This window comes from Cataglyphis hispanica, chromosome 16 (assembly GCF_021464435.1).
Source record: "Cataglyphis hispanica isolate Lineage 1 chromosome 16, ULB_Chis1_1.0, whole genome shotgun sequence".
Taxonomy (NCBI): domain Eukaryota; kingdom Metazoa; phylum Arthropoda; class Insecta; order Hymenoptera; family Formicidae; genus Cataglyphis; species Cataglyphis hispanica.
This window is the reverse complement of record NC_065969.1, coordinates 6,231,511-6,255,360: the sequence shown is the minus strand read 5'-3', so window position 1 is coordinate 6,255,360 and position 23,850 is coordinate 6,231,511. Positions and strand designations below refer to the sequence as shown.

Below are 23,850 nucleotides of genomic sequence, written 5' to 3'. Positions count from 1 at the left end.
GAAAGTTTAAATAAACATTTTTATAGAAATATTATGTGTTGCAGTTTCTATTTCTTGAAATGATTATTTACAGGATACAATCTCATCGTTTGAAATTAAAATCAGTCAGGCATACCTTTAAATATTGTTCACATATATATTTTAATACATGTGAAATAATTTTTTTCATATGTAACGCGATTACATTTTTAATATAATTTTTTCAGATGCAATTTTACTTTTATAATCAAAATTTTAAGCAAAGTCATTTGCAAAAGCGAACATCTCTAATTTTAAGGAATGGAATTATTTTTAAAAACAATTTGAGATTTAAGAGATTTCATACATTATGTTTGTGTGTTCATATTTGTGTGCACGCGTACATTTCTCTTGTGCTTCTCCATACATAGCGCAAATAACAAAACACATTGATTAGATATACGTTACCTTACCCTTATAATATGTATATCAATTAAGAGACGGCTTCTCAACGGCTTCGGTGCAACTCGATGTAAGCTTGCATCAGACAATCATGAATATAGAGGAGATTGGTACACTGTATATATGTATGTATTACTAATACATATACTTTCTATGATGCAATATTCAATGTAAAATGTAAAATATGTATATATACATACATCACATTGCAGCTTTGCACATTTATACATACAATATATATATATATATATATATATATATATATATATATATATATATATATATCAAATTTTCATTATTATCAAATCTTATTATTAAATTTTAAGACAAAATATAACATTGATTAATGAGCCGTTTATGTGTGGACTCGCGCATATCAAAGAATGCATGTACAATTTGAAATTTTTCAATCTATTTCTATATTATATTATCTATTTATCTATATATATATATATATAGAAATAGATTGAAAAATTTCAAATTGTACATGCATTCTTTGATATGCGCGAGTCCACACATAAACGGCTTATTAATCAATGTTATATTTTGTCTCAAAATTTAATAATAAGATTTGATAATGAGATAAAATTCAACAAATGCATTACGAACAAACTATATATATATATATATATATATATATATATATATATATATATATATATATTGTTTATCATAAATTTTATTTTTTTACTCAATATACAAACCAAACACAGTATTATAACACCTTTTTAAAAAAAAGGTAAAAATATATTTATTAATAATAACATTTTATTAAGAGAAATTGTGTTATAAACATTGTAAGAAATAAATAATGAAAATTTATTATTTGAAAATTTATTATCGAAAAATCTTTAGCCGTTCAAAATATGATAGCGTGTAATAAAAAATGTAATGAAAAATGTGTGTATGGTTTTATTAAAACTATAATAATCTTTTTATTCTTAAAAAATCAAAATTATTTTTTGCGCTTATCATCCTTTTTTTCCATACATCTAATAATTATGCGTCAGAATTTGAATTTGAATTTTTGTTTAATGATGAATATTAATTTATGTGACTTCAGAATAAATTCGTGATTTTGTGATTCTACTATTTTTGAAACTTCAATATCTCTATAGAATTAAATCCGTATTAGAAATTTATGTGCGATGTTACAATTTCTTCGATATGATTGTCGCCGGGGTCTTAAAGTTTATTCATGGCTTCACAAGAGCTAATACACATTATATCAACTCTATGTGATGCAATAACATCCTACTGTGGAGTTATAGCGTCCGCTGGCATGCATACACATATAAATACTAAGTTTTTGGGAAAAAATGCACCAAGTATACTAGACAGGTTTGCGCTGTAGCACGTGTATAAATAGGCTGTTAGATTTGCACAGAGCATTCAATTCATTCCTCGTACTTGAACGAGAACTAGAAAAACAGCACGACATCATGTTCAAAGTAAGTATATATCTTCAGAGCGGATAAAGGTCTATTTAAGATTATTTATTATTGCATAATACATATATACATACGAGTGTGTATAAGCCGTGTCATTACATTTCATCATTTTTATACAATTAATATAAATAATATTATGTTAAAAAATTTTTATACATAGAAAAGTCGACCATTTTTGGATTAGAGTGTTGATTTTGTCACTTTTATATTAATTTCTACAAAGCAACAAATGTACATTACGCAATTACTTGATGAGAAGAAGAAACGCACGATTATCAATATAAACTTCAATAATGGCATTTTTGTATAAATGTTTCCATATAAATAGAGATACAAAGTAATATGTAATCGCAAAGTTAACTTTTATAGTTAATATTTATTGATTTGTTACGGTGGAACATTTACTTAGAAATTTAAAATTTTTAAAGATTAATCAGCATTGTTAAATTTTGCAGTTCTTGGTAATCTGCGGTTGCCTGTTGGCTATCGCGAATGTTGGCGCTTTTGGCGGTTTAATTGCGGCACCCGCACCCGCGGTTATTGCTATAAAACCAGCTACGATCGCATTACCAACAACGATTGCTGCTGCTCCCATCTTAAAAGGTATGGATAATCTCTTATTATGAGATAAGAGCACGCGAAATACTACGCAATAGCATTGAAAAAAAAATTAAAATTAACATTATTCTCAATACCATAACAATTTTATGTCTCTGTAACAATCAACGCAAGATAATGTCTTTTTCTGTTCATGTCATTTTTGCCGAATTTCGACATTAATTCTAGAGTATGATTTATAGAAGAAATAAATGTACGCATCACTTATTCCGCAATATCTCGCGAGATCTGCATCGTCAAAAAATACGAGACAGATAGATATCTTTAAAAGAAAGACAAAAGACGTTGCATCATCGCGACGAGATGACATTATTTATATATATAGACATATGTAAATTATATGTATAATATATATCGCTCTCGGTCAAACAACACATTCAGGAAAATTAATTGTAATTTTCTTGCGGACAATCAATTTGTGAAAAAATATAAGTCTTTATTCCTGTTTCTCTCCCTCCCCCCCTCCACCTCTACCTTTCTCCCCTCCCTCTCTCTCTCTCTCTCTCTCTATCCGTCTACTTAAATAAACATTAAATATTTAATGTTGCAGCGCCATTGATTGCCGCTGCTCCCGCCGCTGCATGGGCTCAACCCACTATCGGATTAGCTGCACCTTTGGGATTAGGACTTAAGCTAGGCTAAATTTGTTTCGTTGATACATAAAACATGCCACCGCCATATTCCATCACACGTTGCAGCAGAATACATCGCCCTTAATCAGATAATTCACTAATATATATATATATATATATATATATATATATATATATATATATATATATATATTTCACAATTTTTTTAAATTAATATTCACTAAATTTTTGTTCTATCAAATAAGATTTTTCCCCCATTTTAAATTATTAACATCAAAAAAATTAAGCATCAAACAAAAGACATGAAAATATAAAGTAATAAAAAATTCGTTATACAAGATATTCGAACTTTATTCTATTTCTCAGAGGAAACATTTCACCCAATGCATCCATCATATACAAATAAATTTTCATATACATAAATTTTTTTTCTACACATTGTATTTTACGATAGTATGTATGTAATTTCTATCGTGTATTCGCAGTTCAAAATTGACTTGATTAACTTACTCTGAACAAATTAATTTTTACAGATTGAAAAAAAATTGAGACTTTGTATAAAAGTTATAAAAGATGATTCTTATATTACAGAATTATTATACGTATAGTGTCATTAAAAAAACATGTGTAGTTCGTTATGTGTACAAATTACAATTGTTGAAGAATACTTGGAGGATATAAATATGCGTCCATATACATATATTTACTTATCTCTTATATTATATGAAAAGAAAAAAGCCGATGAGTATGTAATCGATTCTATTTAGTAGGCGTAAGCAATTCCAATTGGACTGCTGTAGCTCATGTGAGATACCTCAACTGCCGGCGAATAAGCGACTCCGAGAGCGGCCGGAGCACGTATAGCCGCCGACACCGGTATAGCTGCAGCTGCAGCAGTGTACGTCAATGGGGTAGCTGGATGAGCGAAGTGCGTATACGTGACAGCCGGATTGCTTACGCGAATGTCAGTCTTACTCGAACTAGAGAAAGGCGTGTCAATAGTTTTCGTTTGCGTAGCTATTTGTGCCAAATTACCATGGCTGCGTAATATATTATCGGACGTCGACGTGATAGCATGGGGTTGAACATGCGCTATTGGCGCGATTTGATATTGTAAGGGAGACACTCCAACATAGCCGGCATTAGCCGCAGCCAAAACGCAAACTATTATAAATAGCTGAAATATAAGATTTCCAATTCAATATTGATTATAAATTTTCAATCGAATTTTCATGCGATTTATATATATTATTCTTATCTTATAAGTTTGATGAAAAAAATCTAATTATATGATTGTGAATCACATTAAGTGATATATGCGTATAACGTACCTTAACTGCCATTATATTTATTTAGGGAAATCTTGCAATGAATGTCCTGCGTCTGTGCCGAAATATGAATGCTACTCTCGGTGACAATCGGTACTTTTATACTTGGCGGACAAACGACGAACCACCAAATCTTTCAATGTACACATGTTCCCTACAGTGGGAGAGAGAGTGTCAAGGATAAATTTAATATTGCGCCATTGTGCGCGCGAACGTCTTATTCCTCGTTAAATTTCATTACCGTTTCAATAAGAATAATTTATAAATGTTGCATTTTGAAGCGTGTATTTTTTTATAAATTTTTTTTTATGTAAAAAAATAATCAATACTCTTTTCGAAAATCATATATTTATTTTTATCTTTCTCCTTGAATATTATTCTATTTTAATAACTTTTGTACTTTTATTTTGCTGTACGTTGTGTTCTTTTTGTTTGTAATTTATTATTTAACATATTCTTAACAAGAATACATTGTATATTTAAAAAATATTTGAAGACGATCTTTTCGCGCAAATATCGTCTTCAAATAAAAGAAAGTAGGATATTAAATGTAGGAAAATATAGAAAATAAAACTTACTTCTTACCTCGTGTATATACTCTTATATAGCTTTAAATTAAGTTTATAAATTTAAGATTTCGATCTCTCTTCACGCAATAAAATTCGATATAGAATGCAATGCATAGCAAAATGTAAAATCGAAATAGTAATAATATATTGTTATACCAAAACATTAAAGACGCATTTTTATACATTGACATTGGTATTATCCCGTACTTTCGTGTCTTCAAAACTGGAACATCCGGCTTGGGGACCACGCCTCTCTGAGCGGAAAGTAGTCTAGCCTTGTTGTTCCCTCTCTCAAACTTTTTCTTTTGAACTCGTTATTAATATTTCGTTCTGAATTTAAAAAATTATACAAATATTGTTTGCGTTTAAATTTTAATTTGATATGGCTAATATGTGTATAAAGATAAATATTTTCATTTTTCACTATGTACTATTTGCTCGAAAAATGTTTCAAAAATTGAAGTTTTTACTCGCACACGCGAGTGGAAATGCCGACTATATATGGCACAATATGAGGAAGAAATTATAAAATACACACACACACACACACACACTCTCTCTCTCTCTCTCTCTCTCTTTCTCTCTCTCTCGCTCTCTTTCTCTTAAATACGAATATCAATGTATAAAGCATGTATAGGTATATTTTTATTTTTGTTAATATTATATCAATATGTGCAGAGAAAAATACGCGCTCTAGTGAACGAAAACTATCTATGCATATCTTTCTTTTTACTTATGTATGTACTAGCTTTAAATGTCTATTTCCGTTCAATTGCATTGCGCACGCGCCATCATGGAAATTTTTTGCGCTTTTTGTACTATATCTGGACAACGTCGTCGTCTTACTAATCTACAATCTTGAAAAAAACCTTCGTTTCTTGGAAATCCATGCGATCCATCGGCATAAGTCACTAAACCTATAAATAATATATAACTAATTGCAAACGGTTACATGCAATTTATATAAAAAGCTTTTGATCTAAAAACAGTCACAGCACACTTTTCGTGTTAAAAAATTATAAAGTTCCATAATTCTTTATTATAATCTAATTCATATTTACCTAAGCCCCAGACACGACCTCCGCGAAATTCTCCTTCGAATTTCATTCCATCGGCTCTCCAAAATACACCATGACCATGGAACCATCCTTGCATAAATTCGCCTTCGTATCTAAAAATAAAAAATGTATATTTTTTTATAAATATATGCAACGATATTATCAAGTGGAACGCCATATAAAAACGTAAAGTAAATTTCCAATGTAACTTATTACTTTGCTCCATCGGAAAATATAATAACTCCCAAGCCAGAACATAATCCATTCTGAAATGCTCCTTCGTATCGTGTCCCGTCCGGAAAAATTAACAAACCGGCGCCGTGTTTCAATCCTTTACGATTCCAATCTCCAATATATTTTGTACCATCATCATATTTAAATGCACCATTCTTTACCACACCTACAAATGCGCATTTATGTGTGTTATGCACAAATACTTAACGAAATATTTAATTTGAATTAAAAATTTGAGAAAAGTTCTTCGAGATTTCACATCTATTTAATTGACACTATGATAAAAGTAGAATATTAATAATATCCTAAAACAAAATGAATATTTTATTCTCACCATCTCCCATGTTTGCGTTACGCCCACTGAACGTATCTAAGCTGGTTCGGTCGTACATTTAATCCACTTATACAAAGATCAATTCTTTATTCGATTAAAAAAGGTATCCGGGAAATGAATAGATATAAGGAAACCTTAGAGAAGATGCTTAGGAAAAATATATTGTGAATATTATTATAAATATCCAAATAAAGACAATTATATATATCAATTTATAAATATCATTTCTTTATATTAAAAAAATATTTAACAATAAGAAATTTACATTTTTCAGAATATATAAAATAAGCAAAAAATATAAAATATATATAATCATATATTAGATAAATTTATACATAAAACTAAGCTGCAATATTATTCACTCTTTGGACCCTGCACCTGCAGATGCACCTGCTATAAACCATCGTATTCTCGCTTCCACGGCAGCCTTTCTGACTAAACGTTTGCGATCATCAATTATTACTCCCAATTTGTCTAATACAACTTGCTTGTATGGATTGATGAAAACAGTGGGATAATAGGCGTAATGCGCCAAGCATTTCAGAGCCGCGATTCTAATACCCTATTAATGTATCGAAATATATAAGATTTCATAACAATGAAATGGTTTAAAAAATTACAGTTGATGCGAGAAATTACCATAATTCGATGTGCTGATAGTTGCACAAGTCTTGGTATGACACACTGTATATTATCAAAAAATATGTCATGTTTTGTATTGAGTAAAAGTTTAAGCGACGTCAAAGTCCAAAGAATTAAATGCTCATTGCTAAGAGCTAGAGATTCGATCAACAATGGCACCAACTAATAATGCGATATATTAATCAAAATTTTATTGTAAAATTTACTATTTTTTATTACCAAAGGATTAGCAAGAAACTTACCTCTGTCAAATGCAAAAATAACAATTCTTCAGGCATTTGTTCCAATAAATGTACTAAAGCAATAAGGTAATTCTGCCTACTTGAGCTTGTAAAACTAATAATTTGTTGCAACAAATATTCAAACACTCTTTGTTTATAAAAAATTTTTATATTGCAGAAATTTTCCTCTATTAAAGTATTTTCATATTTATTCACTAAAATTTGATATTGTTTGCTTACAAATTGACCCACTTCGTCGTGAATTAATAGATGCGTAAGCTGTGAAAACAAAATAATGTTAATTTAATCATTTTTTACATATTAAAATATCATGTTATAATTACATAATCAATCGCACATACATTCTCCAAAAAATATTGAGACTTGCCATATCCTCTCGTAACAAATGCTTTAGTTATCCAAATTTGAAGGTTAATTGTATTCTGCTTTAGTTCGATATCATTATCCGCTTTTAAATTATTATCTATCTTGTCTTCGAGATAAGGTACAATTTGATTAAGATCTTCTATCTCCATTTTATTTAATAAAACCGATAAAAATTTACAGCTTGTTTGCTTTATATCTGGACTGCAACTGTTGATTGCTAGATCATACAAATTTTCCATCATATCATTGCTAATATTCAAATTGATATCTTTCCGTAAAGGAATGAAAAGATTCATTATTATAGTTATATCAGTTTCCAAAGTTTTTGTATTTAAAGCCACAGCATACTTTGCTACAATTGTGCATTGTTCTTCAATTGTAAGATTTCGTACAATTAATTGGCAAACATTAGATATCAACATTTTATAATCCATCACATTTGTCTTGTATGAAATTAATTTATCAATAATGTGACATTCCTTATATAGAAATCGATGTATATTGAAATCAGATTTCTTCGAAGCAATTAATTTCTGGATATTTAGTAATGCTGTAATACATATGTCAATATTAATATTGCTTGTTGATAATGTGACAATTTGTGGGAGAATTACATAACCTAATTCATATATCTTTGCGACTGCTATCAAAGCTTTTATCCTATGTTTCAGTATTTCTACTCTAGTTTCATCTGAAACGAATTTCAATAATATTACTGACACTCTTATTGACAAATAAATTAATAATAAATTCTACATACATTTTTATAACTCACCCATATTTGATAATAATCTGTCTTTTATTAGCGATAATATTTCTTGGAGATACAATGTAGCAAAATCTATAATAGCTGTATGACACATAATCTGTATTTCGACGCAACCCGTTTCAATTTCATCGCATATTGCATTATAGAATGTAGTGCGTTGCATGTTGTTTAGATAAGCCTTTTGGATTGTTAAACCAACAAATATTTTGTTTTTCAAGTCTACATTCTCAACTGTCAAACCATCTAAATATATTTGAAGTATACTCGTCCACGTTAGTTCTGGAATATCTGCACAATTTATTTCGCATATGAATAAAATATATATTAATATCATTACATACACAACTCACAAAACACAATAATAGCAATATGTTATAATTTAAAAATTTCTATCGCAATATTAATGCAACTTACCTTGAATACAAAAGCCATAATAAGAAGAAATTTTCACAAAATTATTTAAAGTTTCTATCAATATAATTTTATCATTTGAGGAATTGCTCGTAGAGTATTGACCGATACATAAAGGTATTACAGCTTGCAAGATTTGCACACATATTGTTTTACTAATTATTGCTATAGTCTCCAATAATCTCTGAGCAGGTTTATAAAAAGTAAGTTGAACATCGGAGAGGAACAATTTTATGTCAATAATTATTTGATCGATGAAGTTTTTGCAAACTGCTTCATCGACTGATATAACTTTAATTAAAGATGTTATTGCTTCTAAAGCAGCATTTTTTATTTCGACGTCCTTTCCTGGCATAATTTCTTTCTTTAAAATTGTCCATAATTCTGATAGATACGATTTCACTTTCAACAGTCCAAATGTTTGAACACCTTCGCACAATAGACTTAAAGAATCAAGTTTAGCAATCCTATGTGTGGAATATAATTTGTCAATTATAAGAGGAATACAATAATCAGCAAACTCTGGAATAATGCATAAGCAGGGAGTCAATCTTTTTGCCAAATCTTCCCGTGTCACATTTATATCCTCCGTGCCAGACTGCAAACAATATTTATAATTTACATATTTATATTTTTTTAAATATTGAATAAAGCAAAAAAGATAAATATAATTACAGGATTGAAATCAACTGGAAAATAACATGCCATAACTTCAAACATTTCTTCGATTAAATGTTCCAATGGAAATTTTTTTATAAAATGTGGTAATACACTAAACAATAACATAAGATTGTTTGGATCTCTTTCACCATCGATAGAATTAATAATACCATAAACTAAATCTGATCCCATAGATTTCAAATCATCTAGCTTGTTTTCTATTAAGATTTTGAATATTACATATATTTTGTAACGTTCTGATAATAACTGAGATTGACATTGAATATGCTCAAACATAACTCTTAACAGTGACGATGGTGCATTTTGAGGTAAATGAGTCATGTTTATCTAAAACAAAGTTTAAGAATAAACATTTGAAAAAAGGTTTACAAGATATACAAAGAAAGATAAATGCCTCTAAAATAAATGCTCACAAGTGCTAAAATACCATTCAACACAGATGGTATAATATTATAATGATCCTTTGTCCTATCACAATAAAACATTGTAATAAAATACAATTCTGACTCGGTAAGATAATCTTGAGGTAGCTGTGACAAGACAAAAGAAAGAGCTGCAACCCCTTTTTCTCTTGTGAGGACATTTTGATCTGTCATATATAAGCCTAATGTTTCCACAAATGTGCTAAGTTTCATTGAACCTGATTCTATTTCTGAAAAAAAAGCATTTTAATATTTTGTATAACTTATAATTGAGTTGATTGTTATTTTCATATATGTGTATGTGTATATACACATGTGTGTATATATGTATAACAAATTAAATCATAAATTTTTCTAATACACTAAATAAAATCTAAAATTGAATTATCATAGGATACAAGGTACAAAAGAATCAAAAGATAATTTATATAAACATAATATGATCTAAAATTATAATTTGTTAATGCTAGAGAAATAATAAATAAATGCACATTATATTATATAAATTACATATTAAATTTTAAAGCAAGACTAATGTTAAAACCTAATGTTGGTCTTTTCTTTTATTATTATTCATTAATTTCATATAATACAATAAAATAGAAAATATTTTAAAAAGGTAAATATATAATTGCGTAATATATATAAGATTGTATATATGTATGTATGTAAAACACATACCGGAAGATATACTTCTGCATAATGGATTCAGAGTCGTTTCATTTTTGAAACAAATATCTAGTCTCTCCTTTAAATCAAAATTTGGTGACATAGCCATAATCGAAAATATCTTATTAATCTACAAATTACCACAAAATTACAAAACTCCGAACAATCAACAATCAACAATAAACCACAATTATCGTAAAATATTAAACGCGTGCACTCTCTGATATTAATATATATATACAGTATATATACTAACAGTATATATACTATACAGTATATATACTATACGTCTATGATGTGAATGTACATGCATCATGCATATCGCAGTGTGAAGCGGGGAGCACACACTTTTGCATAAGCGCATAACCATAAGTATAAGGAAATTGATTGGTCCACAAACATATGCCTAACGAAATGAACCAATCAATTTCCTTATACTTATGGTTATGCGCTTATGCAAAAGTGTGTGCTCCCCGCTTGATTTTTCGTACTAGATCCTTATGGCTCCTGCACACAGGACGCGGCAACGCTTGTTGCGCGCAAAAAGCGATAGCCAATCAATTTTTCGCACTTACGGAAAAGTTATAACCTGATTGGCTATCGCGTCTCCTTTTACTACGCGGCAAACGTTGCCACGTTCTGTGTGCAAAAGCCATATTACTGGAAATGTATAAAATACGTTACATGAATTATACGATTTCAATACTGGAAGCAAATTTTAGAATGCAGTCTATAAAATATCAAAAAATTGTACATACACAATACACATCATTTTGCATTTGGACACGAACTCTTTAATGCAACATCTTTGCCATACCATACGAATGATGTTCTATCTTTATCCAACTTTTAATAAATAAGAAAGATAGAACAACGTATGTGTGCACACCTTGGACAGAGATGTGTCACATAACCTAAAGGCGAGATTGACACATCAAATTTTCTTCATCAAAAAAAAAAAAAAGAAAAAGAAGAAGACTTAAAAATGGAAAATGATAATCCTGTCATATATGGACTCGAATTCCAAGTATAAGTTAATTATGCGAATAAAAATCTATATTTTCTCTTTTACTTTATATTATTTCATATTATTGCTAAATAATAAAGTTTAATATCATTATTTATATATGATGTAAATAAATAATTATATTAAAGTAATGCTCTGTCTTTTTATATTTAGACTAGAGCACTATCTGCTCAAACAGCTGAGACCGATGCTGTAAGATTTTTGATAGGAACACAATCTTTAAATTTTAGCAATAATCAAGTTCACTTGGTGGAACTTAATGAGGAAACAGGAAATTTAAAGACTCAAGTATTTCAGCATCCACTAGGAGAAATTTGGTCCTTACAGGCTTCTCCAACTGAATCTGATGTATTTATTACATGTTATAATCATTTGAATGGTAAATAAACTTTAGTGTCGCATGTGCACCTTCAATTTTCGAAAATAATGTTTTTTTATTGTCAAATTGAATAAACAGATTGGATTTAGTAATACTTATGTTTTTTTGTAGTTTTAAATATTTTTCCTGATATTTTTTATCGGCTTATTACTTTTATAGAGGAAGGCACTTGCCAAATGAAAGGAGCTATCTGGAAATTTCCCGAGATAAAAGAGTACACGAATGACATTTTACAACTCAATAAATTAGCAGATATTGATACAACCCCATATGGCACTGATCTTAAAACTATTGCCTATCATCCTATAGACTGTAAAAAGATTGTTTCTGTGGTAGATAATAATTTTGCTTTGTGGGATTTAACAAACAAAGGACCACAGGTGTTAATTATTTCTTCATTTGTTCAAAATTATACCCTCCATGAATATAAAAATTCTATTATCGGTATAAAGATTTAAATATTTTATAATTTTTTTGTATTTTATTCAGGTAGCAGCATCTGGTACTTTGGCAGGCAAAGGTCAGCCACGATTTACAAATGGTAAATGGAATCCTCATAATGGTGCCAATCAGTTTGTAACTTTGAATGAAAATAATGTACGTGGATGGGATTTTAGAAGCCCAGCCAATGCTGCTTGGTCTATTTTATCTGCACATTCGCAAATCATTAGGTAATAAATAAATGCAAAAATTACTTCTTGATGGAAGAAATTGAAGCATTTTTGCTTTTATTTTAATGTACAATTTGTCTTGCAGAGATTTGGATTTTAATGCAAATCGTCAGTATTTTCTATCCACCTGTGGTGACGATGGATACATGAAATTTTGGGATATTCGATTACCAACAGAACCGGTACTATCACGTATGGAACATTCGCATTGGGTATGGAACATAAGAATTAATCGTTTTCACGATCAGCTCGTTTTAACATCCAGCAGTGACTCTAGAGTGATTTTATACAGTATTGCGTCTATCTCGTCTGAACCATTTGGACATATAGTGTCGATTGAAGATGAATTTGTTTCGCAAAATGACGAATCTTGCGGAAAAAGAAAGTAAATGGAAATATATTTTACAGTTTAATAGTACTTTGTATTAAAATAGTACAAAGTATTATTAAATATATAAGAAAAGTACTATTATTGTGTAATGTATACAAATAGATTAAAAAAAGAATCATATGTTATTTCAGATTAGAAGATGGTCTTGTAGGAAGATACGAAGAGCACGAAGATAGCGTATATGCAGTGGAATGGTCGTCTGCCGATCCATGGACATTTGCATCTCTTAGTTATGATGGTAGGTTAGTTCTTAACAAAGTACCACGTAAATATAAATATCAAATACTTTTATGAATCTATTATAAATTATTATGATAAAACTAAATTATTTGATAAAATGAAAGAAAGGATATATATATTATCTCAATAATATTATCGCATTTATTAAAAGCTCCGCAACCACATTTCTAATTTGTATGCATTTGTTACCATATATATGGTATGCATAGAATAAATATATATTACATAAATTATATATGCATACTAAATATAAAATCTTTTGATGCATTTACTGCATTCTACTATAATGTTTATTTTATTTCTCCTTATAGTTGCAATTACATATTAAATGGCATGTAAAAGGAATTTTAAATAAAGGAAATGTATGCAACATATAATTGTAGCTAAGAAAAATTATATTTATTGTTAGAAATTCTTAATAAAGAAAAAAAAATATGTATGTACATATGTGATAAAAACAAATATAGATAACTGTCAATATTGTTTTGAAATCTTACTAGCTATATTTCTCAGTTGTCCATATACTTTAGAAGGTGGACTACCTAAAATTAAATTGCATATTGCTCTACGAGCTAACTGTATGTTTTGAAAAGAACCAAGTATGTGTATCTTAGCATCTGCTAGCACAATTCTTGTCTTTGTTACATTTTCAATAGTAAATTTTGTCCTTCCTCCTTTACCTGCCAATCTACCAATCGCTCTAGATTGATGATCACCTTTTATTTGTTGTCTAACATCTTGTATTTCAAACGATTCCACGAAAAGATCATCCAGACGTAATAAAGCCAAAGCATCCTCCACTTCAAATCCATAAATAAATGCTTTCACAAAATCAGCTGCTTTTTGGAGATGCGCAATATCAGGAGTTTCTGGTGCTGTTTTAATTTCAACATTTCTGGTTTTCAAATTGAAACGAACTTGTAATTTTAAATGTTCAACAATGGGTGCAGATATTTTCAACCAATTTTCCTTTAGAGGTGAATATCTATGTGCTGGTACTGATATCTACAACAAACATTATTATGTAAAATTAAAATAGACATACACGCACGCAATATATTACTAAATATATATATATATATATATATATATATATATATATATAAACTATATACTAATATTAATACTAAATATATATAAACTTTATTTTACTTTTCTTTGTTCTTCTCCTTGTACATTTTTAACTCTTTTTTTAGCTGTATGCTGCTTTATTTTTCCTTGTATACCATTAATTGTCTGTACCTAAAAGATAGATTAAATAAAATAAATCAGGATATATAACGTACGATAAAAAATAATGTGAAGAATAAGTATTGAATAATGAATATTATAATGTAATTTGTGTCTTTATTAATCAATTTTATCAGTTACGAAAAACAGATCGGATGCGTTCCACTTAACATCCGCAACGCGGTATCATTTTATCCTTGTTGTTCACCAAAAATTAAATAAAGACAGACAATGCTCGCGAGCATTGCAGTCGTAAGTGAAATATGTTCTGTTTTATAATTAATCTCCAAACGAAGCTTTGATAAGACAATATAAGTTTAAAATTTATTCTTTTATAGCTGGAACCACAAACCTATATTTTATATACATATATATATATATGGTGTGCGTGTACGTGTGCGTGCGTGCGTGTTCCATAATATAGAAGTCTGTAAGCTAAACTTTTTGTATTTGCTCTTGTTCTCAACTTCCGAATATTTATTACATTTTTGATGTATATACACTATATACACATATAACGCAGGAAGTTCACTTAATTATAAAAAACAAAACTATAATCTGATACCTCCATAATATTATCATCAGCATGACGCTTCTTGGTTAAATTCGCCATTTCAATGAGAGTATCAGACAAGCACTCTCAACTCTTAACTCTTAACCTCAATCAGTTTCACGCATCGGACTATACCGGACTATATACCAACTGAAATGTGCAGTTGTGCACGTTTTGTTCAATGGTGACCAAGATAAAAGTGTGATAACGATAGTCGAACTGCGACGATATTGACTACATTTAGGGCCAATTTCACCACCTTCGACTAGATTAACCGACGGCAGGGTGGCAACTGAAATGATAAGAATGCTTGGTTTTTCATTCACGTCTATTTTCTGTTGCCACCCTGCTGATTTTAACCGTCGGTCAACTTAACCGAAGGTGGTGAGAGCCCTCAGCAAAACGAACAGATCCTGTTACACTACAGGTGCTGGCTTGGTTACGGTTGGAGTTGCAAACAGTTGACAGTTGCAAATTGACCAATCAGCCGGTAAGTTACTTTGCTCTGATTGATCAATCCACAATCATCAACCGTAACTTCAATTACAACAGAGCCCGCAATCAATAGTGTAATACGGCCTTAAGGGCCAATTTCACCACCTTCGGTTATAGCATATATTCGATTTGTTGACTCTACCCGACTCTGGGTCGAGTCGAGTCTGATCTCAAGTTCGATTTGAGATTATTATTATTATTTATCATATTTTCATTATTACTCCTTATTCTTCTTTTTATTTATATAATATAAACTTATATTTCTATGATGATGATGATCAAGAATGATGTTAAAAACTCTTTGATAGAGGTTATGAATCACGAAACCAATCATAAACCGCTTTCCGCCATGATAGTTTAGAATCATTGCGTTTCAAATCGAACTTGAGATCTGGGATTCGACTCGACCCAGAGTCGGGTAGAGTCAACAACAAATCGGATACGCTATTATATATATATATATATATATATATATTTTTGCGGGTTAACATGTATATTTGTGTGCGGAATGCTGTGTATATGTTTTATTAACATCTATCATATGGTAATAAACTATTTGATAATTACAACATGTTGAATATCGCGAGATATCGTACAAAAATATTACGAGCATATAATATTACGAAATATGCTCTTAGCCGACAATGTCTTTTCACGAATGCAGGAACTTGCGTCATTCGGTGTAATGATATTTCCTTGAAAAAATATTCATCCCTGTTACAAAAGGTAATTAATTCTCTCTCTTTTCCATATGCACATGCGTGGTACACGTGTGTAGCTGCGTTTTGCATTTTCAATATATAAACTTATAATAATATACTAATGTACGTTTATTTAACGATTGACAGAGGCCACTTAAACAACTGAATATTGCAATTCGTGGTTATGTTTCAAAAAGGAGCGATAAACATGACAAAATTGTAGGATCTTGGTTGCTCACTTGTGGCGGTATGGTTTTTGTAGCAGTTGCGCTAGGTACTATTATTTATTTTGTATATTATTATTATATTTGCAACATAATGAAGATTATTACGGAAAAAACGTATGGAAAATAGAATTTTAAGTGTAACAGTATGTGTTCTATGAGATTTAAAATGTTGATATCCAATTAAAATTTACTTTATGTAGTTTTTATGATAAACATTACATATACATGTATAATATAAATAAAATTGATTTATGAAATAGTAGTAAATTATTTCTCCTTATATGTATATCCAGGTGGCATAACAAGACTTACAGAATCAGGTTTATCTATGGTTACTTGGAGATTACTAGGAGAAAAAATGCCTCTTAATGATATTCAATGGCTTTCAGAATTTGAACACTACAAACAATTTCCTGAATATAAAATGTAAGAAATACATATATGTGACATATCAACAATATAAAAAAAAATTAACATAAAGATGCTGCGAGAGATACATATGTTATTAACGTATATATTTTCTGTAGAACCAATCTAAATATGACATTGGAAGAATTTAAACGTATTTGGTGGATGGAATATTTGCATAGAATGTGGGGACGTTTAATTGGCACTGTATTTATAATACCAGCAACATATTTTTGGTTTAAGGGTATGCTGAAACATGGAATGAAAATACGTATTGTTGCTTTAGGTTCATTAATTGGTTTACAAGGACTCATGGGATGGTATATGGTTAAATCTGGATTAGAAGATCGTTTTGTAGAACCTTCCGATGTACCGCGGGTATCACAGTATCGTTTAGCTGCGCATCTTGGATTAGCATTGCTTATATATACTGGATTTCTATATAATGCTTTAGATCATTTAATTCCTGCTGAAAAGCTAACTATTAATTCCACTGATATCAAAGTTTCAAATAATGCACTAAAAACGATAAAAAGATTTAAAGGATTAATTTACTCGGCAAAAGGATTGATATTTTTCACCGCCCTGTCGGGAGCATTTGTAGCTGGCATGGATGCTGGTCTTATATATAATACTTTCCCAAAAATGGCAGATAAATGGATACCTGATGATATACTTGCTATGTCTCCCATAATAAAAAATTTCACGGAAAATCCAACTACAGTCCAATTTGATCACAGGATTTTGGTAAGCCACATATATACCATCATTTATTATTCATCAATATTATATTTCACAATACAATATATATAGTCTTTATACAGGGAATTTCTACTATAGCATTAATAACATGCTTGGGTATTACGTCTCGCAGACATAATCTTCCTAGTCGAGGAAGAAAGGCAGTTGCTGCTGTACTTTGCGCTGCTTATCTTCAAGTATTTTTAGGCATTTCGACCTTATTAAATCACGTTCCTTTAACACTAGCTGCTTCTCATCAATCTGGTAGTCTTATACTTTTAAGCACTATAATATGGCTATGTCATGAATTGAAATATTTAAGGAAAATTTAATGAATAAATTTCGTTTAAAGAACATATATAACAAAATTCTAATTACAAACTTATAGTTTGGGGTTTTTTCTTTTTTCGAAAAAATTTACCATAAAAAAAATTATGAAAAAATGCTATTTTTTTATTCGTTTTTTTTATAACATGTATAATTATATCATATAATTATATCCAAGTAATTAAAATGTAGGATTTATATTCAATATTTTTATGCTTTATTTCACAATAGAATATCTTATAATAATTAGTAATTAATCTTATTGTATACACAACCTTCTTTATTAAACAACATGTATATTGTTAAATACATGTGTAACATGAAATATTTTATATAACTTTTTATATAAAATATTATATATATATTATAATTTTATTACACACACACACACACACACGCACGCACACACACATGCGCGCAATCTTAAAAGACAATCTGAAAGATACCAATATGCAAAATAAAATGCATATTTTGCATAGCATTGTTCTCGAATAAAAACAAATATTATCATATTGTTTAATCAGTTATTTTAAAATATACGTAAATTATGTATTTAAGCGATACTTCTTTCCTTTCTATTATTAGATATATAATTTGTTATTTAACTCCTCTTCATACATAGAAGACACAATTTTTACATAGGGCACTTACTCTATGATCGCCAATTATTTATTAATTTTAGAATGCTTTGGATTGGTCCAATACAGTATTATTAATATTAAGTACCATTTTTATCAGGCAGTTAAAATTACATTTCATTATATTGTAACAATCTCTATTTATACAAAAATTATTTTCTTCCTAGCAACGATTGCGACATCACACTTTTACTTATAATATATTAAACTGAGCGTCATATATAGTAATATTAAAAATCATATTTTAGGTATTATAGATTGATAAATACAAACAAAAATATATAAGTATTATAAAATGACCAAATTTATACTAATTATTGTTAGATAATTTACATACATACATATATATGTATATATGAATTATGTAATGTAGAGATCTTATTTAGTATTCTTTGAGCTGTCACAATGTGCTTGTGTAATATGCACATAAAACATTTCATGAGAGAAAAGATGATTATTGTGCTCAATTTTTATTATATATGCAAATTGTATTGGCTCCTTTATTATTTGGACACCTTTAAAATTATTCTAAAGTAATTATGCATACCTGCTAAATTTAACATTAATTTGATAAAGAAATTTATTAGCGTTATTGTAACTCTTGTACAATGTAAACAGTACTTAATAATTAATATTACATACTAATATGGATATAAATAAAATTTCACTGATTGATTTTTCTATAATTGTTAATTAAAGAAAAATATAGCTTCTCTGCATCTCTTCTCCTTTCTCTATGTTGCCATTTATAGAATAAGCTTTCGCCGACTGCTTTAAAAAAAAAAAAAAGATACAAAAAAAATTTAATATCAAAGTTATCAAAATTTCGAAATTTTTATAAATTAATCGAGACGGCAGTGTCTTTTCTTATATGCGCAAGTTAGGTATTATATATAAAATATAATATTACAATGAACAAATTTTTTCATTTGATAATTATAATCACTGATTTGTTTGATGCAAAGCTCTCTTTGAGAACTGTCTATCTGTTCGTTTCTCTCTCCCTCCATCCCCTTCCCCTTCTTCTCTCCAATATATACATTATATGTATGTGTGTCACATGCACATATACAAACCTATTGGTTATATATATATATATATATATAATTCTTAATTTTTTTATGCAAGATAAATGCAAATTTATTCTTAGTCTTATTATTATATTTTTTTCTATATGATTCAGTTGTCAAAATCTTATTTAATTTTAGCTATATTTATATGATTAGGCCTATGAAATTTCGGTTTTTACTCGAGAAGATATATAATAATATACAATAGTATAATACAATTTAAATTGTCTGTGTTATTATGTTATATAATATTAATAGGACAATTAATGTATTAAAATTGAAATATTAGATGAAAAATATGTATTAAAAGAAACAAAAAGATAAATTCTTACATTATTTTCTTACATAAAACTAAATTACAAAAGAATAAGAAATAACTCGGTAGTGTCACAAGTAGAAATTCATTATTTTCTAGATATAATTTAGTTATATTTTACAATGAGTATTATATTTTGTTTTTAGTCCAGTATTGTCCATTCAATATCAGTATACACTTTGCATTTTTAACTAATATAATATGACAAAGACACAAAAGAATGGAATCAAAAGTTACTTCCCCCTACCTTATTTTGCAAAAGCAATATATATTCTGTGCTTTATATGTGTGTGTAAGTGTGTATACATTTTCTATTATTTGAAACATTATCTCATAAATGATCGTTTGAATATATAATTCAATAATATTTAACTTTTATATAATAATTTAAAGTGCAATTAGAAAATAAAACATAACTACATAAATTATAAAAAATAATGTTTATATATTTTGCTCAAATATAAATAAATCTATATATTTTTCAGTCAATTTGCTTGGATATGCTTTGCATATCATATTGAAGATAACCAAATTTGTAAAGATATGCTTATACTTGATATTTCTCTCTCTTTCTCGTTTTTTTTATATAAATGCTATTTTTACATTTTTTTGCATTGCACGATAATGTATATGGATAAATATAATATAGAGTAAACAAAACTGTAATTGCACTCAATTCATGATTTCATTAAATACAAGTTAATAATGCGAAACTCCGTTATATCCACATTGTATTAAAATGATTTGTCACTTTTAGTGATATTCATAGTTATAAACAATAAAAAATTAAAAAACAAACATATGATATTACTTTGACATGCAATTAATGAATTTTGTCAAAAAGTAAAAATAAGCCTATTATTGATTGCTGATTGAACATAACATACTTTTTGTTACGTTTACACACAAGTTCAAGCTTTTGCACAGTTGCTGTCCATTTTTTCTGGATTTACGATTACTTGTATTACATAACCTGGCTGCACTTTTGCTTCTTCTATATGCATTTTATCACCCAATAATTTACCACCAAAGAACCACCTTTGACGCGATGGTTCCAAACCTTCTTGACTCTATGAGCATCATAATTATTATTAACAGCAATTATTGTCATACAACATGCACAAACATGTGCAACACACTCAGGCTATGTTCAGGAAGCACACTTTTAGCGCTATGAGCGGGCTCATATTTTTATATTTATTTTTATTATTTATAATCCCTACTTGTTCAATTTTCAATAAGTAACAAAGATAAAACAACACTGATAACGCTAATAAGCGTTTCCCCAAACGCATCCTCAGAGCTATTATAAATGTAATTGATATTGTACTAACCTGTAATTTTTTCTTTGCAATAGCAATAGTGTCGTTGCTATAAACAGGTAATTTAACTTCTCCTAAAGTAGTCGATAGTCTAAGTTTCAAAGTTTGCTCCGTTCCTTCATCAACTGGTTCTATGTAGAATTAATGAAAATAATAAAGGGCAAAATATTTAATTAAATACTTACAAAATATATTCTACAGAATATACTAATTCCACAAAATTTTATTACCTGAGCAATCAGCAGGTGAATCTCTTCCACTATCTTCCTTTACAATATTAATCGGGTAAGATAAACAATAAATAGGTACTTGATAACGAGTTCCTAACTCGTCGTAACATTCCGTTAAGAAACCATTAGGTACAGAAATATTAGCTCCGTCTAATATGGCCTGTGCCAATTGATAGTCCTGTGCTTCTGCCGCAGTTGCACCTGCCCTCAATGCATCCCAAATTTCTTTGCGACCGTCAAACGCTGGTGCAGTGTCCCAAAACTCATCTCGCTTACTTCTTAGTTGACCTTCGGTTAGAGGTACATCTGATTTCCATCTAATTACCTCGTGACATAGAAGATGATTTTTTCTCGTATTTCCTATAGAAATAGAGGTAAACAAAGGTCAAAAAAATTTATCTCTTCCTCAAAATATATGTATTAATATATATTGTTTTAGTTTAACGTATATCCTATTAGCTTTAATATAATAGAATAAATGGCAGAGAACTTTATATTGTACATTTATTATAATATGACATATCGAATAAAATCCTTTATGTTTCTTATAGTATTTATAGAATATTATTATATTTGAGCAATACAACATTCTGAAAAATATTGTATTAACATATAAAAAATATTCTAATTTTTTAAACATTTTTCCTTTTTTTTATGTATGCATTTGTGTAAATTTCAAAGTTGCATTTGCTCGCAATACCTGATCAAATTTCAATTTTACAATATATAGATCAAAAGTTATTGCGATATAAAACAGTTGATATAAAAGTTTCCAACAATTTATAATTTACAATATAACTTTTTTCGTCTATATATTATAAAAACGGGTCATATATTTTACTTTATAATTAATCTGCTATATACTATGTTGAAGTACATGTATACGGACACACCGCGCGCGCGCTCCCTCCCCCTTCCCCCTCCCCCCACAGCACATATATTATATATACATATATAACTTTTCTTTTATAAATATTTTCTTTTATAAATATTGCGCTTGATAATTTGAGCAAAGATAGATGGTACATATACTTAATAATAGATAACATATATTTTGTGAGTATGACGACAAAAATAAAGTAATTTCAAGGTTAATTGACGTTTCATATATCTTTTATTTCCAATAGATTCGAATCTCTCTTACACACCACACAATCTCTCACCCGAATTAGTTCTCGTCGAATTTTCCGATGTATCATTAACTGAGGCATTTCTTGCCCTAGTTATACCTATGCAGCCTCCCATTCTACACAACCGAAACAAGTAAACATTTCACTAAAATTTAATAACACTTTGCATGTCATTTTCTATCATCGTATCCAATCGTACCCTCGCCGCAGCCATATTGCATTCTCCACCTTCACTCTTCACTCCACATCTTCATACAATACAAATACACACCGATGAAATATTATTAAAGAGGCGACGGTCAACTTTACGGGAATTAGCGTAATATGATTAAAAAGAAAAAAAAAGCTACGCGTGACTGTGTGTAGGTATGCAGATCCTTGCATTGTCGGTAATAAATCACTAGTGTCTCGTCGATGATATAGCTAAACGGTTGATAATATCAACGCTCTTCAATTTAGTACATATTTCCATCAGGCTCTAATTAATATATATGTAGATATATAGTTTTGCGATAATATATACTCTGCTCCAAGGAGAAAAATGGTTTCTGCTAAATAGAATGTTTGAATTTTTTCTCCAAAAAAAATTCGAGTCTCTACTGATATTAATAATAAGAATATAATATGCGGATGTTTGTACATTGTCGATAATAAAATAACGATTTTAATTGGTGAAATGCATTCGTGTGTGTTTGTTATTTTTGAAACAGTCATCTAAAAAGGTCTACACAATTTTGTTTTAACAAAATAATTTTAACAAAACAATTTTAATAAAACATATTTAACTAGATAAGTTAAAATACTCATTTATATATCTTTGACTTTAACTTTAACTCGTATATTATCTTCTATATAGCTAAAACGATTGAATTCATAAATATCGTTATCAACGCACAATATCGTATAGCATTCAATAAAATTGACGAAATTGGATCAATACGAAAATA

The 23,850-nt window shown here is 29.0% G+C and overlaps 7 protein-coding genes across 13 annotated transcripts; 2 read left to right on the top strand and 5 right to left on the bottom strand.

The window, feature by feature from the left end:
• Nucleotides 1–3,340: 3,340 nt before the first annotated feature.
• Nucleotides 3,341–4,654, bottom strand: LOC126855478 (cuticle protein 67-like). The gene is made up of 2 exons (XM_050603165.1): nucleotides 4,414–4,654; nucleotides 3,341–4,259 (listed from the first exon to the last, which is right to left on the bottom strand). Exons 1-2 carry the CDS (start codon nucleotides 4,423–4,425, stop codon nucleotides 3,846–3,848), a joined length of 426 nt encoding a protein of 141 aa, XP_050459122.1. The 5' UTR covers nucleotides 4,426–4,654; the 3' UTR covers nucleotides 3,341–3,845.
• A 680-nt stretch (nucleotides 4,655–5,334) lies between these two features.
• On the bottom strand, nucleotides 5,335–6,751 carry LOC126855477 (MORN repeat-containing protein 4 homolog). The gene is made up of 4 exons (XM_050603164.1): nucleotides 6,606–6,751; nucleotides 6,254–6,437; nucleotides 6,041–6,150; nucleotides 5,335–5,896 (listed from the first exon to the last, which is right to left on the bottom strand). Exons 1-4 carry the CDS (start codon nucleotides 6,661–6,663, stop codon nucleotides 5,748–5,750), a joined length of 501 nt encoding a protein of 166 aa, XP_050459121.1. The 5' UTR covers nucleotides 6,664–6,751; the 3' UTR covers nucleotides 5,335–5,747.
• Nucleotides 6,752–6,812: 61 nt separating this feature from the next.
• On the bottom strand, nucleotides 6,813–11,032 carry LOC126855472 (MMS19 nucleotide excision repair protein homolog). The gene is made up of 9 exons (XM_050603152.1): nucleotides 10,820–11,032; nucleotides 10,130–10,368; nucleotides 9,711–10,043; nucleotides 9,039–9,633; nucleotides 8,631–8,912; nucleotides 7,831–8,546; nucleotides 7,490–7,747; nucleotides 7,245–7,409; nucleotides 6,813–7,167 (listed from the first exon to the last, which is right to left on the bottom strand). The coding sequence occupies exons 1-9, from the start codon at nucleotides 10,914–10,916 to the stop codon at nucleotides 6,964–6,966; spliced, it is 2,889 nt and encodes a 962-aa protein (XP_050459109.1). The 5' UTR covers nucleotides 10,917–11,032; the 3' UTR covers nucleotides 6,813–6,963.
• A 353-nt stretch (nucleotides 11,033–11,385) lies between these two features.
• LOC126855474 (EARP and GARP complex-interacting protein 1) lies at nucleotides 11,386–13,750 on the top strand. 3 transcript variants are annotated; one of them, XM_050603159.1, is made up of 6 exons: nucleotides 11,386–11,834; nucleotides 12,065–12,213; nucleotides 12,373–12,593; nucleotides 12,703–12,884; nucleotides 12,970–13,269; nucleotides 13,407–13,750. In XM_050603159.1, exons 1-6 carry the CDS (start codon nucleotides 11,800–11,802, stop codon nucleotides 13,567–13,569), a joined length of 1,050 nt encoding a protein of 349 aa, XP_050459116.1. In that variant the 5' UTR covers nucleotides 11,386–11,799; the 3' UTR covers nucleotides 13,570–13,750. The 3 variants fall into 3 exon arrangements, with proteins under 3 accessions (XP_050459116.1, XP_050459114.1, XP_050459117.1); XM_050603157.1 differs by having other exon boundaries at nucleotides 11,389–11,834; nucleotides 11,988–12,213; XM_050603160.1 differs by lacking the exon at nucleotides 11,386–11,834 and adding an exon at nucleotides 11,920–11,939.
• Nucleotides 13,751–13,892: 142 nt separating this feature from the next.
• LOC126855476 (RNA-binding protein pno1) lies at nucleotides 13,893–15,674 on the bottom strand. The gene is made up of 3 exons (XM_050603163.1): nucleotides 15,311–15,674; nucleotides 14,668–14,757; nucleotides 13,893–14,520 (listed from the first exon to the last, which is right to left on the bottom strand). Exons 1-3 carry the CDS (start codon nucleotides 15,356–15,358, stop codon nucleotides 13,990–13,992), a joined length of 669 nt encoding a protein of 222 aa, XP_050459120.1. The 5' UTR covers nucleotides 15,359–15,674; the 3' UTR covers nucleotides 13,893–13,989.
• Nucleotides 15,675–15,905: 231 nt separating this feature from the next.
• Nucleotides 15,906–18,717, top strand: LOC126855473 (cytochrome c oxidase assembly protein COX15 homolog). 4 transcript variants are annotated; one of them, XM_050603156.1, is made up of 6 exons: nucleotides 15,906–16,337; nucleotides 16,458–16,519; nucleotides 16,642–16,768; nucleotides 17,015–17,147; nucleotides 17,249–17,876; nucleotides 17,954–18,717. In XM_050603156.1, the coding sequence occupies exons 3-6, from the start codon at nucleotides 16,744–16,746 to the stop codon at nucleotides 18,200–18,202; spliced, it is 1,035 nt and encodes a 344-aa protein (XP_050459113.1). In that variant the 5' UTR covers nucleotides 15,906–16,337; nucleotides 16,458–16,519; nucleotides 16,642–16,743; the 3' UTR covers nucleotides 18,203–18,717. The 4 variants fall into 4 exon arrangements, with proteins under 4 accessions (XP_050459113.1, XP_050459112.1, XP_050459111.1 ...); XM_050603155.1 differs by having other exon boundaries at nucleotides 16,432–16,519; XM_050603154.1 differs by having other exon boundaries at nucleotides 15,906–16,519; nucleotides 17,943–18,088.
• Nucleotides 18,579–23,227, bottom strand: LOC126855475 (ubiquitin domain-containing protein 1). Of its 2 annotated transcripts, none has more exons than XM_050603161.1 (5): nucleotides 22,937–23,227; nucleotides 21,774–22,133; nucleotides 21,556–21,674; nucleotides 21,109–21,291; nucleotides 18,579–19,606 (listed from the first exon to the last, which is right to left on the bottom strand). In XM_050603161.1, exons 1-4 carry the CDS (start codon nucleotides 23,016–23,018, stop codon nucleotides 21,133–21,135), a joined length of 720 nt encoding a protein of 239 aa, XP_050459118.1. In that variant the 5' UTR covers nucleotides 23,019–23,227; the 3' UTR covers nucleotides 18,579–19,606; nucleotides 21,109–21,132. The 2 variants fall into 2 exon arrangements, with proteins under 2 accessions (XP_050459118.1, XP_050459119.1); XM_050603162.1 differs by having other exon boundaries at nucleotides 18,579–19,603.
• Between the last annotated feature and the right edge of the window lie 623 nt (nucleotides 23,228–23,850).

Coding starts and splice junctions, on each gene's coding strand:
- LOC126855477 (XM_050603164.1), bottom strand. CDS start 6,663: ATGTACGACCGAACCAGCTTAGATACGTTCAGTGGGCGTAACGCAAAC. Junction 6,151..6,253: donor ATATTTTCCGATGGAGCAAA/GTAATAAGTTAC, acceptor TTTTATTTTTAG/ATACGAAGGCGAATTTATGC. Junction 5,897..6,040: donor AGGTCGTGTCTGGGGCTTAG/GTAAATATGAAT, acceptor TATTATTTATAG/GTTTAGTGACTTATGCCGAT.
- LOC126855472 (XM_050603152.1), bottom strand. CDS start 10,916: ATGGCTATGTCACCAAATTTTGATTTAAAGGAGAGACTAGATATTTGT. Junction 9,634..9,710: donor TTCCAGTTGATTTCAATCCT/GTAATTATATTT, acceptor TATTGTTTGCAG/TCTGGCACGGAGGATATAAA. Junction 7,168..7,244: donor TATCAGCACATCGAATTATG/GTAATTTCTCGC, acceptor ATACATTAATAG/GGTATTAGAATCGCGGCTCT.
- LOC126855474 (XM_050603157.1), top strand. CDS start 11,793: ATGGAAAATGATAATCCTGTCATATATGGACTCGAATTCCAA. Junction 12,594..12,702: donor TAACAAACAAAGGACCACAG/GTGTTAATTATT, acceptor TATTTTATTCAG/GTAGCAGCATCTGGTACTTT. Junction 13,270..13,406: donor GAATCTTGCGGAAAAAGAAA/GTAAATGGAAAT, acceptor ATGTTATTTCAG/ATTAGAAGATGGTCTTGTAG.
- LOC126855476 (XM_050603163.1), bottom strand. CDS start 15,358: ATGGCGAATTTAACCAAGAAGCGTCATGCTGATGATAATATTATGGAG. Junction 14,758..15,310: donor CTGATGATAATATTATGGAG/GTATCAGATTAT, acceptor TCTATCTTTTAG/GTACAGACAATTAATGGTAT. Junction 14,521..14,667: donor AAGGAGAAGAACAAAGAAAA/GTAAAATAAAGT, acceptor TGTTTGTTGTAG/ATATCAGTACCAGCACATAG.
- LOC126855473 (XM_050603153.1), top strand. CDS start 16,364: ATGTTGAATATCGCGAGATATCGTACAAAAATATTACGAGCATATAAT. Junction 16,769..17,014: donor TTTTGTAGCAGTTGCGCTAG/GTACTATTATTT, acceptor ATGTATATCCAG/GTGGCATAACAAGACTTACA. Junction 17,877..17,953: donor AATTTGATCACAGGATTTTG/GTAAGCCACATA, acceptor GTCTTTATACAG/GGAATTTCTACTATAGCATT.
- LOC126855475 (XM_050603161.1), bottom strand. CDS start 23,018: ATGGGAGGCTGCATAGGTATAACTAGGGCAAGAAATGCCTCAGTTAAT. Junction 22,134..22,936: donor TTCGACGAGAACTAATTCGG/GTGAGAGATTGT, acceptor CTATTTCTATAG/GAAATACGAGAAAAAATCAT. Junction 21,292..21,555: donor TTGCAAAGAAAAAATTACAG/GTTAGTACAATA, acceptor TGATGCTCATAG/AGTCAAGAAGGTTTGGAACC.